This window comes from Stegostoma tigrinum, chromosome 26 (genome assembly GCF_030684315.1).
Source record: "Stegostoma tigrinum isolate sSteTig4 chromosome 26, sSteTig4.hap1, whole genome shotgun sequence".
NCBI lineage: Eukaryota > Metazoa > Chordata > Chondrichthyes > Orectolobiformes > Stegostomatidae > Stegostoma > Stegostoma tigrinum.
The window spans coordinates 24,924,430-24,939,556 of record NC_081379.1 but is presented as its reverse complement, the minus strand read 5'-3'; the positions used below and the strand labels follow the sequence as shown (position 1 = coordinate 24,939,556).

At 37.4% G+C, this 15,127-nt stretch overlaps 1 protein-coding gene across 16 annotated transcripts in view; it reads left to right on the top strand.

The window, feature by feature from the left end:
• The window catches only part of LOC125464024 (lysine-specific demethylase 2B-like), a 216,739-nt gene that overhangs the window by 85,228 nt on the left and 116,384 nt on the right, over positions 1-15,127 (top strand). For 15 of the 16 annotated variants that reach the window (XM_059655045.1, XM_059655036.1, XM_059655041.1 and 12 more), the window contains one exon: positions 6,071-6,249. In XM_059655045.1, coding sequence (XP_059511028.1) covers positions 6,094-6,249 — 156 coding nt within the window. In that variant the 5' untranslated portion in view covers positions 6,071-6,093. Of the gene's footprint in view, positions 1-5,528; positions 5,548-6,070; positions 6,250-15,127 lie in introns of those variants that run through there. The other variant, XM_059655046.1, reaches the window with a different exon arrangement.

Here is a 15,127-nt window from a genome sequence, read left to right as displayed (position 1 = left end):
ATTTAGGACTGAGTTGAGTAGGAACATCTTCTCCCAAAGGGCTGTGAATCTGTGGAATTCCTTGCCCAGTGAAGTAGTTGAAGCTCCCTCACTGAATGTTTTTAAAGCTAAGATAGGTAATTTTTTGAACAGTAAAGGAATTAAGGGTAATGGTGAGATGGTAAGTGAGTGAAGCTGAGGCTATGGAAAGATCAGCCCTGATCTTATTGAATGGCAGAACTGACTTGAAGGGCCAGATGGCCTACTCCTGCTCCTGGTTTTTACGTTCTTTTGCTGTTCCATTGAAAAGCAATGGATTGACATGAGTGGAAGATGGTAATTACTGTCTGCTCACCTTAATTAAAATCAAGAACACTCTGGTGTCCTAAGCATTGAAATAAGGTTTGATTCTGGGACTTAGCTCTCAAGGTACTACAATTGGCTCTAAATTTGGGAACAGAAGCATAGACAGAAGTTTCTACTCTTGACCATTATTCAGTGACCTTTGTCACAAAACTGTGGAGCAAAATGAAGACAGGATTTAGCTTTCATGCAATGGTTAAACAATATGCTCAAACTCTGACATCAAACATTAATAGTGATCGCTTGGATGATAGTCATACCAATGAAACCACAACCTCTTAGTCAATACCTTCAGAAGAAATGGGGTGGAAGGGGTGAGCAGGGATACGTTTCATTTTTTAAAATCACAAAATATAAAATCAGTGTTAGGTTAAAGTTATCTAAATTATCTAATCAATGGATAATTATCTGCAATTTTATGTATTTTTAACAGAGGTCTCTTTATCATTGACTTCCAGCGTAAAATCTGTATGCTGTTAATTGGATAGGTGAACTATTGCAAACTTGCTTTGTTCTCAAGAAATTTTAACCACTGGCACTTCTTCCAAAATAAGCATCATGATAAAAGTGAGAGGTCCTTTTTGTTTCTCAGAAATGACACAATTCATCATTGCTTTTACTAAACTAATTTTTCATGTTTATGCTGTTATTTATGAAAGATCTACTTTGTGCAGTTTATTTTGTATGCAGTGTGTTATGTCCTGCCTTTAGCCTTGATAAGAAGAGTATTTGTACGTGAGTAAAACTGGATTTTTAAAAAACATTTTTTGCCTCACTGCCTTGGGGCTGCCGTAATACCTGCCATAGGAGGGAAGCTCTGATTGCAATGTATGGTGACTGTCAGCTGTGTAAGGCCTACACAAGGGATCATAGGGTAGTTGTATTCAACTGACTGTATTTTTTTAAAAAAAAGTTTTAGTGCAAGCCCACTCCTGTAAGATGCACACATTTGTAGATCCCTCTGGGCCATACACTTCCCCTGCCCAGGAGAGAACAAATGACTCACTGTCTCCTTGTGTCCCCGATGTTTGGGGTATTAAAAATAGACAGAAAGTAGTTTCATAGTGGGGGCAATTATATGCTTTGGCATGACTTTTGAGATGACACTGAGAAAATCTGTTGTTTGTTTGCCGTTAAGAATAGTTGAGGCAGAGACCACTGCATATTTTATGGGTATTTTAATATATATTTGAAGTTGGCCATCCAAGGCTATGAAGCCGGAGTTGAAATCTGAAATAGTTTGAATTGTTTGCATAAAGCACTAGTAGAGATGACTTTGGCCAGATGATCTCCTTTTCTGCGGTAACTGTAGGGTTTTCTTTTTCATAATGTGTCAAAATCCTGAGAAGTCCCAGTTATCAAGGTCTTTTAGCTTAGAAATCTAGAATTTTCCATTTGACAAGCAGGGCAGAAGTGTGCAGTAACCACACACGATGAGGTTATAACAATAATTGAATATTTCTTCCTTTAACAACTCAATTTTAATGCTGCTTGTGCCAGAATACATTGGAGCTGGGAAATATGTTTGTCACCTTCAATTTCTGAGGTGTTTGAGAAAACAAAGCCTGAAATAATAATAAAAATGGAATAGGAATAGACTAGTTAAAAATAAAAATCTGCAAGCCTGATATTCTGAATTGTTTGTTTGTATTGAAGAGCATTTGGTGATTTCATTATAGATGTAACGTAATTTTTAAACTGCTGATCCCACAAAGCTGACTTATGCAAAGAGCAAAATTCCGCGTTGTTCATTGACCTCTTGTGGTCACTTGTAAAACTACAATATATCCTTTCTGTCAATTGCAGTTGTAACTGATGTGTCACTGATTTACAGTTTTGCATTTTTAAAATACGTTTGAAATTTGAGCCCCAATTACAAAAGAGAACCACATTAGATGAGCTGTCAAGTCACTGAATTAGTATAAACAGGATGCCACTATTATTAAAATGGAACATTCTTTGGTGTGGAGCACAACTGGCAGATTATTGAATTAGAATGTTATTCCCTTGCTAACAACGATGAGTGAACAGACCTAGCTATTTTGTTTATTCTCCAAACTATAGCGGTGCTTTCTGGTGTAATTTTAAAATATTTGGCTTTAAGTACAACAGATGTAATTAATCTTCCATTCTCCATTTTGAAATCAAATTAATTTTAAACAAAATGACTGTAATCCCACAAAGAAAGTACAAGAAAACTTGTGTAGTAAATGGCAATAGTTTAATTCCAGTTTGGCTGGACAGAAAACTGTTTTCTCACTGATATGCTTTTCCACAACTTGAAATTGTGGACCACAGTTTTTTTCATGTTGTAAAGTGCTCTTTTGACACATGCTGAGAGTCATACAGCTCAGCAACAGATCTTCCAGTACAACTTGCCCATGCTGTTCAAATTTCCCAATCTGACCTAGTCCCATTTACCTGTGTTTGGCCCATATCCCTCTATACCTGTCTTATTCATGTACCTGTCGAAAGGTCTTTTAAATGTTGTAATTGTACCTGCATCTACCTCTTCCTTTGGCAGTTCATGGGTGGCACTGTGGCCCAGTGGTTAGCACAGCTGCCTCACAGCATCAGGGACCCAGGTATAATTCTAGTCTGTGTGGAGTTTGCACTTTGTCCCTGTGTCTCCCCATGGGTTTCCTCTGTGTGCTCTGGTTTTCTCCCACAGTGCAAAGATGTGTAGATTAGGTGGATTGGCCATACTGAAATTGTCCGGTAGTGTCCTGGGATGTTCAGGTTATGTGGATTAGCTATGATAAATGTCGGGATAAGGGGATAGGGCTGAGTCTGGGTGGGATGTTCTTCAGACGTTCGGTGCAGACTCGATGGGTCGATTAGCCTCTTTCTGTGCTGTCTGGAAATGTGATTTATTGCACATACGAACAATCCAATGTGTGAATAAGTTGTCCCTTTTTAAATCTTTTTCCTCTTACCTTAAAAATACATCTAGTGTTGAACTCCCCTACCCTAGGGAAAAGACCTTTGCTATTCACCTTATCTATGCTCCTCATGATCTTATAAACCTCTGTAAGGCCACCCTTCAACCTCCAATGCTCCACTGAAAAAAAATCCCAGTCTGTCCAAATTCTCCTTTACAGCTCAAACCCTCCAATCCTGGCAAGATCCTGGTAAATCTTTTTTTGAACCCATTTCAGTTTAATAATTTCCTTGCTATGCCAGAACTGTGCTCAGTATTCAAAAGTGGTCTCACCGCCGTCCTGTATAACTTGAATGTGACATCCTGACTCCTATACCCCATGGTCTGAGCAATGAAGCCAAGTATGCTAAACACTGCCTTAACTACCCTGTTTACCTGTGATGCAACGTTCAATGAACTATGTACCTGAACTGCTAGGTCTCTCTGATTGAATACACTCCCCAGGGCCTAGGATTAATTGTATTAGTCCTGCCCTTGTTTGTGTTTTTTAACCAAAATGCAGGACCTCACATTTGTCCAAATAAAACTCCATCTGTCACTCCTCTGCCCATTGACCAAGTTGATCAAGATCCCTTTGTAATCTTGGATAACCCTGTGTCTCCTCCCATCAAGCCAATTTTGTTTGGCTGCACTTGTCTTTGTGCCCCACTGTACATTTTATACTGTCTCGCTTTGTATTTTCCTGACTAAGTCTCTGTATCCAAGTTTGAAGGGCATTTCACCTATTCAATTGGCGTTCAAAGAGCTTCACTCCTGAACTGTAACAGATATCTGTTTCATATCAGAACAGTCATAATCAATTCAAGTTACTTACAGTTATGAATGAAAAAATAATAATCTATCCATGATCAAAATCAGAGTATAAAATGTTGCAAATACAAAGCAAACCAATTAATATTTTGATCAAGAATCCACACCATAAGCATTAAATTATCTCCTTCCTCTGTAGATACTGCTTTAAACATTTTATTTTTAACTTTCATTTGTAGCTGCAATTTTGCCCATCCTCTGCAGTCTGAATTTTTGTATCACAGGAGTAATTATTTGTCATTTCGTAGTTGGAGAGAATAACATCAGGCTGTTTAATTGGGTGAATTGCATTGACTTTGGCAATAGCTGTTTTCTCCTGAAAAGTCAAGGCCGCAGTTGAAATTCTGTAAACCTATATAAAAAAAATAGAAGTTACATGAATGTTCCTGTAATTTTATCAACTACAGAGAGGGAATACCTTGTTCATAAAGTTGTCTTTAAGTGGATATTCAAGGGCTGCGAAGAATTGTTGTAACTAGAATTCCTTATAAATCCAAATTTGACTCATTTGTAAAATTTGATTTTATACGGTGTGGTAGTTGTACCCTATGAATTTCTGCTTTTCCCAAGATTTGGCAGTTTCAAGATAAGTGCTTTCTTTATTGTTGAACCCAGATGACTAATGTTCAACGTGTTCAAGATTCTATTTCTTCATTCAGATCTCGGTTATAAATAGCAATTGTGGAAATATCGCTTAATGGCAAGTTATTTCTGTAAAAATACTCAATGCTGCTATCATTGTTTTCTGTGAAATACAGTTGTTAAATTAAATGTTAAATGCTTAAAATTATACGTAATTAGTGAAAACACATTGTTTTGATCAACAAATGTCTCTGCGTGGATCATGTATTTTTGATGTCATTAATACAGTACATGAATGAAGAAACTTGGCTCATTGATCTAGAGGCCAATACAAAAATGTATTCACTTCCTTATGAAAAATAAACCATTATCTTAAGCAAATATTAATTATTTTGCAGCAGTTCCTGCTTTATGCTTTACAGATCATACTTAATATAATGATGCGCATTGAAGGTGACAGGCTATTGTTCTTTCTGCACTGTTTTAACTTAGTTTTTAGGGAGTGCCAAACAATTTGCACAAGTAAGGCCACACTATGCTTTCTTGGCATTAGCTTGACAACTCATTTGCTTGTTGAGTTAATAATTAAGATTGTTCAAGTTTGACCAACTGGTGTGTTAATGTTGAGCATAGTAGTGATTGGGATCAGACAGACAGAAATCACCCATGGCTCCAATCTCTTGATTTCTGTTCAGCCATGTTTGTGAAGAAATTGCGTGAAGATAAGATTGAATTTGGCTTTGATGCCCCTACCATGAATTGAATATTGTAACAACACTTTCTATCAAGCCTTATCAAGCTACTTAGGTGTAATGTGCCCGAAGATGACTGCTATTTTTGGACTGTGGATCAGTGGTATGAAGAGGAAGAGAGTAAGAAACTTAATTTCTTTTAAATAAATTGCTGGTAAGGTTAGCATTTATTTACCATCCTTAGTTGTCCTTGAACTGAGTGGCTTGCAAGGCCATCTCAGAGGATAGTTGAGAGTGGATCCCATTACATCATACGTAGCCCAGACCAGGTAAGAATGGCAGATTTTCTTCCTTAAAGGACAGTAATGAATGAGATGGGTTTCTACAACAATCAATGTTAGATTCATGGTATTTATCACTGATGACTTGTCTTTGGTTCCAGATTTACTAATTGAATTTAAATTCCCTCACCTGCTGTAAATCTGTGTCCCCAAACCATTTGCCTGGGACTGTAGTTTGTTAGTCCAATGACATTACCACAATGCCATCATCTTTCCTCATGTTGGTCTTACCAGTTAATACATTTATTCTGTATGTTTACACAATATTACATTTTACCATATTCAGTATATGTGGGTGTGTAAAAGTTAGACTGTGAAGTGAAGCTGGCAAGAATTGTTTTACATTTTGTGTGTGATTTTAGGGAGTCGCCGTGTTGTGGATGTCATGGATGTGAGTACCCAGAAAGGAATTGAGATGAGTATGTCACAATGGGTTAAATACTATGAAACACCAGAAATGGAAAGAGAGAAGCTCTATAACGTCATCAGCCTGGAATTCAGTCATACGAAACTTGAGAATCTGGTCAAACGGCCCAATGTGGTAAGAAAATTATATATTGGTTAATTTATATCAAGCTCTATAGAAACGAATCAAAACAGTAGATAATGTTTGATTGTTCTAATTCCTTCATCTATTTTATTGGAAGGCTAACATCTTTTATGGCAATAGCATTATTTCCATGTCTTAATATTTTAACACTAATTTCTGTCAGCTGAAGTAACCAGTGCGATAAAACAGAGAAGCCCATGGAGGAAATCAGGTCTACAGATTGAAGTGAGATAACAATGTGTAGAGCTGGATGAACACAGTAGGCCAAGCAGCATCATAGGAGCTGGAAAGCTGACATTTCAGGCCGAGACCCTTCATCAGCATATTTCAAGCCTATGGTGCAATGTTAGCTGCAGTAAATTTTAAAATAACTGCATTTCTAGTTAGTTGTTAATACCATGTTCGATGCAATTTCATTTGCTTTTCTGGAAGTATTTCATGCATTTATTTAAATTTGATAAAATTATCCATTTTTGTATTCACACAATTTCAATGTTAACCGATTTTGGGTAATAATTTGAAAGGATTAACTGGCCATATACCTCCTCTGCTAATCAAATTGATTTTTAATCTTTGTTACTGCTAAATAGGTTTAAGTGGTGGGTGCAGGTACCGTAAATCTGTCCAGCTACCTCTTGTCTATATCCACCTTAAAAATATTCACTGAGCCTGTCTTTGCATCTCTCTGGAGAAGAGACTTCTAGAGACACAGCAGCTTCTAAGAAGAAAACATAAGTTCTGTAATACCAAACAACTATTTGTATACCTGGAAAAAGAAAAATCAGGATGGGAGTTTTTCTATGGTGACTGCATTTTATGCCACTGGCTGAAGAACAATATGTCAAGTTTTTGGCAGCTTCATCTCTACTTTTGTGCTCCTGAAATGCTGCTTGGCCTGCAGTGTTCATCCAGCTTCACACTTTGTCATCTCTACTTGCGTCATTTTCTAGCAAAGCTTTTCAGTTGGACTCTCATTGGGACTGACAGCACAATTTTTATTTTGCACATGTAAAGTATTATTTGTGCATTATTCCACTGCATTGCCTTACTGAGGTCTGTGTTTACACCTGAAGACCTATCCAACATTCATAGTTTTCCTCCTTTTATCTTCCCTCTTTGCAAGGTATAACTTGTAAAAGGCACAGCTGTTTGTGATCTGTTGTTTCTTTATTTCGCAAGTGGCCATTTATCCATGTGTTCGCAGGCTATTTTTCTGTCGTTGATACTGCTGAAGGCCCATTCTGTTTTTACAGTCATGTGTTTTGCTGTAGCCAACTCAGGCTACTGATGGAAAATGCAAACCTTGAAGTTTTTGCCTCTTCCAGTGCATGGGACACTGCACACAATTATAATGGTTTCATTACTGTTCCGGTTGAGATCAAACTGTAAGCAATGAACATTTCTTTTTGAAAGTTTTAGTCTAGCTGTAAAAATATATTCAGTTATATGTTTGAAAGAAGTGATGAATCAATGATATCTAAATTCCATGTGGTTTTCAAGTTTGTGCAATCTGAATCTCCAACTCCAGGCTGCTTTGTTTTATTTGAGCACACTTCCTGCTTGCTGGTTTGTCCAACTTTCATGTCAAGGAATTGAAGATTTGGAGAAAACTAATTGCAGTTGATGGACAAATCCTAAACCAGAATGAGAAAATGTGGTACAAGTGAAATTAATTGAAATAGTGATATTTAAGTTTTACATGCAGTTATTATTGATATTCAAAGCAGTCCATGCAAACAATAATATTATGGAAATTCTTATTGAGCTTTTTAAAAGGGGTGAAGTTTGTCAACAAATGGAAATTGGGATAATGCTTTTTTTAACATTATTACACGAACAAAATCGCATTTTTGTTATCTCATTTCTATGTCTGATTTTTATCTGTGTGATTATGCTAGTTATGCAGAAAATGCATTTTCAGCAGTCTTTTGCTGAGAGAAGAATTGATGCTGAAATATTTTTGTGCATTGGATCATACTTCAATTGCGTGCACGAGCGTGTGTGTATGTGTGTGTGTGTTTGTGTGTTTGAGAGAGCATGAGAGAAAGAGAGAGATATTTGGTATTAAATCTAGTTTTGCACTGTCATTGGATTTTGCCAGGCTGCAAAGTTTTTAGAAATGAATTTAATATGTAGAAAGTTGTGATTAGCAGAGAGATCTGCACCAAGTGTGTTATATTTATCCTTTTGATGTGATTGAGAATACAATATTGATCTGTAACAAGGTAGCACCTGAGGTCTTAATTATGATTCAGGAAATGCAGAATTTAAGAATTTAATTTTAAATCCTCCACAACCATACATTTAGAACTTAATAAATATTCAGCAGCTGCCTTTAACAGGTGTAACAATGCATTGTGAAGAGAAGAACCATTGTTTGGTGATATTTTAATGAAAATTTGCTTGGTCACAAGTTTTTTGAAAGGATATGCCATTCCCAAAGTCATTTGTGAATGCACAGCTTTATTTGTTATCAAGTGAGGTTATGTTAAATTTGTCTAATTCAGTTAAGAGAGAATGGTTCATATTCAGTCCCTATGCAAAGCTGTGTTTTGAGATGGTACTTTTATTCATCTGTTGTCCAGGATATCAAGGTTGGTTGTTGGTTAATGCTGTTGAATAACAAAAAAATTGCATTAAATTATAATTTCCTTACCCTGAAAATCACAGGGTATTTTACAGGAGGGAAGAAAACAAATGAAGAAGACCTTTATAAATCATTGAAGGCTGCCATGAAGGAATAATTCAAATTATCTGGAAGTTTGGTCGAAAAAGTTTCAAGACAGGTTTTTAAAGTTTGTGGAAAAGAGGGGCAGGGCTTTTAGGGAGTGTGCTTTACAGGATGTGACTGAGTAGCTGAAACTTGAACCAGTCGTGGATGCACATACTGGCCAGAATTTACAAGGTTTTGGAGGACATATAGCATTAGGAGAATTGAACCTTTGATAGCATTCTGCTTCTGAATCAGAAGACAAAATGTTCTATCTCCACTGCTGTCTTGCAGAGTAGGGATTAGAATTTGGTCTCAAGATGCTGGGTTGGTATGCTGTTGTGCTGTCTCTCATCAGGTGGGGTGACCACTGGCCCAATGATGCACTAGGTTTGAAATTCGTCCTTATTTCAGTTTGCATTATAGAATGGAGACCAACATGACAGCTCTGCATACATGTTTAAGATCTATCAAAGTAAAGAGGTAGTTGGAGATAACAAGGTGTAGACCTGGATGTAGTTGGCCTTGTTTTGTCAGTGCAAAGGGTAGATGGGCCATTTTCGTGTAAGTTGCAGTGCACAGAACTCTGAGCTTAAAATCCATAAATGATGAAATGGGAAACATTTGATAATAAAAATGCCCTTTCTCAATTTAAAAATAAGAATCCTTGACTTGTGAAGAACAAAGATCAACATTATAATTCTTGCATACAACAAAATTCTTACCTGAATGTCATTTATGTTGAGAATTTTTAATTTGTTTTCTTTCCGAAGCTGTGCATGCTATGTAGATTGGCCATACCAAATTGCCCCGAGTATCCAGGAATCTGTAGGCCAAGTGGATTAGCCATGGGAAATGCAGGGTCACAAGGATAGGGTAAGGAGTTTGGACTGGATGGGATGCTGTTTGGAAGGTTGGTGTGGACTTGATTGCCTGAATGGCCTCCATCCACACTGTAGGAATTCTATGATTGTACAATTCTCATTTCAAACAATGGATTCCTAGCTTCTGTACTTCTCTTGGCACTTTGTTCCTTCAGCACTAAGACATTGTTTCTGTCTCAACTTCTGGCTCCTAGTGTTGATTTTAAAGTACCTCTCCTTGTTTATCGTGTAAGAATGTCTTCAAGTTTTAAATCAACAGTCGGAGCTTGGATCGGAGTCAAACATTGAGGAGGCAAGCAGTTCGTTAAGTGTCACAGTATTTGTGCAGCAGCTGGACATTATAACTGATGAGAACATACTGGCATGACACAGTTGGGTCAGCTATCTTCGGTGGCATTGATACAGTAGCCAGAAAGACAGCAGCCAGTAGAAACATTTTAAGGGAAAATTGTGAACATGTATAACCTGACAATCTGTACTTTTAGCCCCAGATAGTGACTATGGCATCCAGTCTAGCATGTGAATTGAAGAAAAAACTAGCAATATAATTGAAAGATAGACTGTCTCAAAGATTAGTACATAATTTTTTAAAATCAGGATCGCAATATTTGTGTTGAGCTATTTCTAAATTATTTACATTTTCTTAGTATTAATGTACTGAACCTAACATAATCTAAAAACAGCTGCAACCATTTTTGCATCGGGAGTTCCAAGTATAAAGATTGTTTCAGGATTCGTTCCAAAGCTACTCCATATTTGTATTTGTGTTTGACAGAAATTTATTGATGTTCTAAAATGTGCCCCACATTTCACTTCAAAATATAGATGCTGCAAATCCTGAAAGTAATACTGCATTCAGTCTTTTTATTAGTGCAAAATCCAGATTGTTTGAGTAGAGGAATGTTTTTTAGATTATAAATGAAGAAACTGAATGCTTTTTGGGTAAATGAAAAATTCACGTTTAAAAACTGATTCATAATAAAAATACTGAGTTAATCACTTTCTTGGCTTCAGTCTTTTGATTCAGTAACCAATCAAAGTAATAAGTGCAAATTGATTGTTAATTGGATGTAATAATAGGATTTCTGGGGGAAAAAAACAGTGCATGTTGATGTGGCTATGATTCATTCAAGTGTAAGAGCATTCCAGACAAATGGATACTATTGCCAGTTTAAGGTAAGTACATGCATGTGCGGTTGAAAACAGTGAACATTAGCACCTTGGCGATTCACTTTATCTGGATGTACAGTTCAGTCTATTTCTGTCAATTCAAAAACTTGTAGCTTGCTGAAATTAATTGAGCTTTATGGTGGTTTAATGTGAACAGTTTGGAAAGAACACACACAAAGCATTTTTATTTTTGTCTTTTGCATATGTCTGAAAAAGGAAACAGTGTTCAGCCGTGAATTACAGATCTTGATCCCAATGTTTGCTGTAAAACAGCACGAAAAAATCTAAGAAAGACCAACATGACTCTCGTGTGATAGATAATCGATGTGACTTCTGGCTTTTGATAGAGCTACGCAATGGAGTTTAGTTCTTTCTTTAAAGATTCTTGTTAATCAGTATCTTTCGTTGATGAGGATTTTGCAGATTCGTTGACGTTATTTTTAGTTAACTCTTCCAGCATCCCCTTTCTGCAGTACTGTGAGCTGTCAATGGGGGTCACATTTGCTGGTGTTTCAGCTGGACAGCAATTAAACTCAGAAATGCCTTTTCAGGTAATTGATTCTCTTATGATTCGCACTACAGTAAAGGTGCCCAACAGAATGATTGATTCATAGCTCAGCAGCACATTCACCCAGCCATCTTAAGCAGAATACCAGGCAACTAGTGATGCAATTGACATCTGTAATACTGTGGGTTTTGAGCCTTCCCAACAGAAGTCAATTTTATTTTGTATACCCTGGAGTCTTTTGCAGAAACCAACAACATTATTCTGTCCTAACTGTCCAAGCCTTTCAGCACAAATCTCCCTTTGCCGCCAGCCTGTATGTCCTGCAGCAGACAGCTCCAAATCTTCTGGTTTCATTACAGTTTGCTAACTCTGCAGAAAAAAAATATATTCTTGGAATCTTCCTTTGTCAGATTTGACAAATTCTCCTTTTGCAGGCAGTTTTTAGCCATGAACGGTGAAGTATTAGATATCATGCTATGCCTTGAGTTTCTATAAGCACCCAATGATATTTTAAAATTCCAATTCTAGCTCTTTTCCTTTAATGTGTTTCTGGCTGCTGATATATATTACTGAGCTTCATACTTAAACAAATGACTTGCAGTACATGATTAGGATGTTGTCATGTACCAAGTGGATAGTTGTATGCTGCTAAGTGCTATCTATTATATTCAACTTTGATTCCCCAATTAGAATAGTGACTACACTTCAGTGGCACTTCATTGATTGTAAAGTACTTTGGGACACAATGAGGTTAGGAACTGTACTATATAATAGAGTGCTTGTTACCAAAGCCAAAATGGTAGTAAAATGGTTGTCACTTATGCATTTCAGATGCTCTGACCACCGTGATAGAGCCTTTTTCACCCGGATATTTTTGTGTGGATAGCCTCATCTCGTTTCTGAAATCTTTGAGTCAGTGATTTCCACCTAGAGCCAGAGATGACTCCACTCATATCTATGTGCGTGGTTTCTTTGAAACCCTTGCCCACTCTGGATGTGCTCACATTTCTGTCGTCCTGATCTCTCAAACTGTTCAGCTCTCCTACTCCCAGATCTGTCTTCCACTCTGCTTATAGGATGTCATAGTAACTGTCACTGCAGTGTGTAGGCCATAAATGCAGTCGCTATGTAAACACTTGCTCTTCTTGTGTTCTAGGTGGTCTCCAGGTGATCAGTGTTATGGCAGATGATTTATAAAAATCTTTTCAGAACTCACTTCTTTCACCTCACTTGGTTGCTGTAGTGCACAGTGCTTCCATAGGATATGCTTACTGTACATTGCTCAGTCATTCATCCAGCTTGATTTATGCCTGCACAGATAGAATACTGTAGCAATGGAGGGAATCACAGTCCAGTCCAGCCCAGCCCAGTTATCAGCTGTCTAGTAATTATGAATCAAAACAGCAAGCGATTTCTTTCTTTCTGTTTTTGTCCAACTTAGGATGACAAAGTCAAAAAGTGTATCCTTGTATATATTTAAGGCTGACGTAGATATGCTGTTGATCAGTAGAGGAATCACAGGTTATGGGGAAAAACCAGGAAAGTGGATATGAGGACTATCAGATCAGCCATAAATCCTATTGAATGGCAGAGCAGGCTCGAGGGGCTGAAAACGCTCTACCTCTGCTCTAATTTCATATGGTTGTAAGTGAAGACCAGTGAGTTCACAGATCTGAGCTTGAACCTAGGGAATCAAGTCTGAAGGACCGACTAGAACATAATTTCAGTGGACAACATGACTGTTTGTTTGAAAAGCCTTTTTGTCTTTGTGATGAGATACATTTTCTGCCTGTCTTTGTCGAAATTGCAGTGTAGTCACTAGAGCTTCATACAAGAACCATTATCCAAACATGGTGTTTCAAAGCTGTTACATTCAGCGTGTTTCTTTACAGGAGCACAATGGAACTCTGAACGTATGGATCCTATCCTGCAACCCAGAATTACTCCAAATGTTTTGTAGTCCTCGGTTTCTTTTGTCTTGAGCTTGAGTTCTTGGGGGCTGCCATAATTGTCATTTTTCTAGAAAAATTGGTAGCTCAGCCAAAGAAACGAACTCCTTGTGCGGCTTAATACTTCAAGGTCTACTTTTTTGGAAGAACTAGAAGTTAATGACTCGTTACAAAGGAGCATTGGTGCAAGAGTAGGCAGTGCAAATTGTCGAGTCTGTTCTGCTGTTCAATATGATCATGGCTGATTGAATGCTTCAGTGCCTTTTTACTTAGTCCGTCCCCAAAACCTCTAAGCCAACAGTAATTAGAAACTATCAATCTGTACCCCTTAAAACATACTCAAAGACTGAACAGCCATCTGAACAAATGCTGATTCTGTGGTACCTCACTAAGCACGACATGCCAAAATGAGATTGATTCACTTATTCGAGCTCTGTTTTCTATATGTTTTCCAACCGTTAATCCATGCCAGTAAATATCCCACACTTGTAAACTTTCTAACCAGTTTCCTGTGGGGGACTTTATCAAAAGCCTTCTGAAGTATTTCATGCTCACCAGCCTTACTTTAGCACCTTTGTTAGGAACATCTTCAAACACAATTTTCTATTCACAGATCCATGCTGACTAAGTCTAGTCATATTATTATCAATCAGGTGTCTACCCTTTAAAATGGATTCCAGCATTTTCTCTGCTATTGATGTAAGGCTATCAAGTCTGTAGTTTGCTATTTCTGTCTTGCTCCATTCCTTCTTAAATAGTGGTGTGACAGTTGGCATCTTCTATTTCTCAGGAACCATTTCAAAGTCTGTATAATTCTAGAAGACAATCACCAATGCATTGACTATCCTATAACCACCTCTTTCAACATTCTAGGATGAAGACCAATTTGTTTTTTGCGATTTATCTCCAGTACAATCTTTTTACCATCCTTCAACTCCTCATTCATGTTAGCTACTGGGATCTTTAGTTCTGGGGATTTTTTTTTGCACGAATATAAATGCTCTTACTTTGACTTTAATGGACTCACGTTTGTTGAGCCAGATTTTTAAAAAATGTATCTATTGAAGATTTTACAGGTCCATTTTGTATTTTTGATTGTCTGTGTTTGAAAAAGGTTCAAATTTGAGTCTTTGCTCAATAATTAGAAGACTGGGGCAAACTGGTTCACAAACAAGTAGCAGGGGTTATAGTTTAGAAAGTTAGGTGACAATAGGAAAAAGGAGAAACAACATTATGACAGTTGCCAGAGCTCCAGAAATCATGATGATCAAATGCAGAAATTAAGTTGGCGTATCGAAATGATACTATGATATAGAATAGTCTTTTCTTTATTCTTACATGGGATGTGGCCATTGCTAGCTAGGCTGGCATTTATTGCCCATCCCTAATTGTCAGAGGGGAATTAAGTGTCAATGATATTGGTGTGGATTTGGAATCACGTGTAGGTTGGACCAGGTAAAGATGGCAGATGTCCTTCCCTGAAGGACATCAATGAATCAGCTAGGTTTTTACAATGATAAACAGTGGTTACATGGATGCTGGTAGGGGAGCGTTTTTATACCAGATTTTTATTGAATTCCGATTTCATCATCTGTCATGGTGGAATTCAAACCACTGCCTTCTCCTAAGTGTTACTGGAGTTGCATTT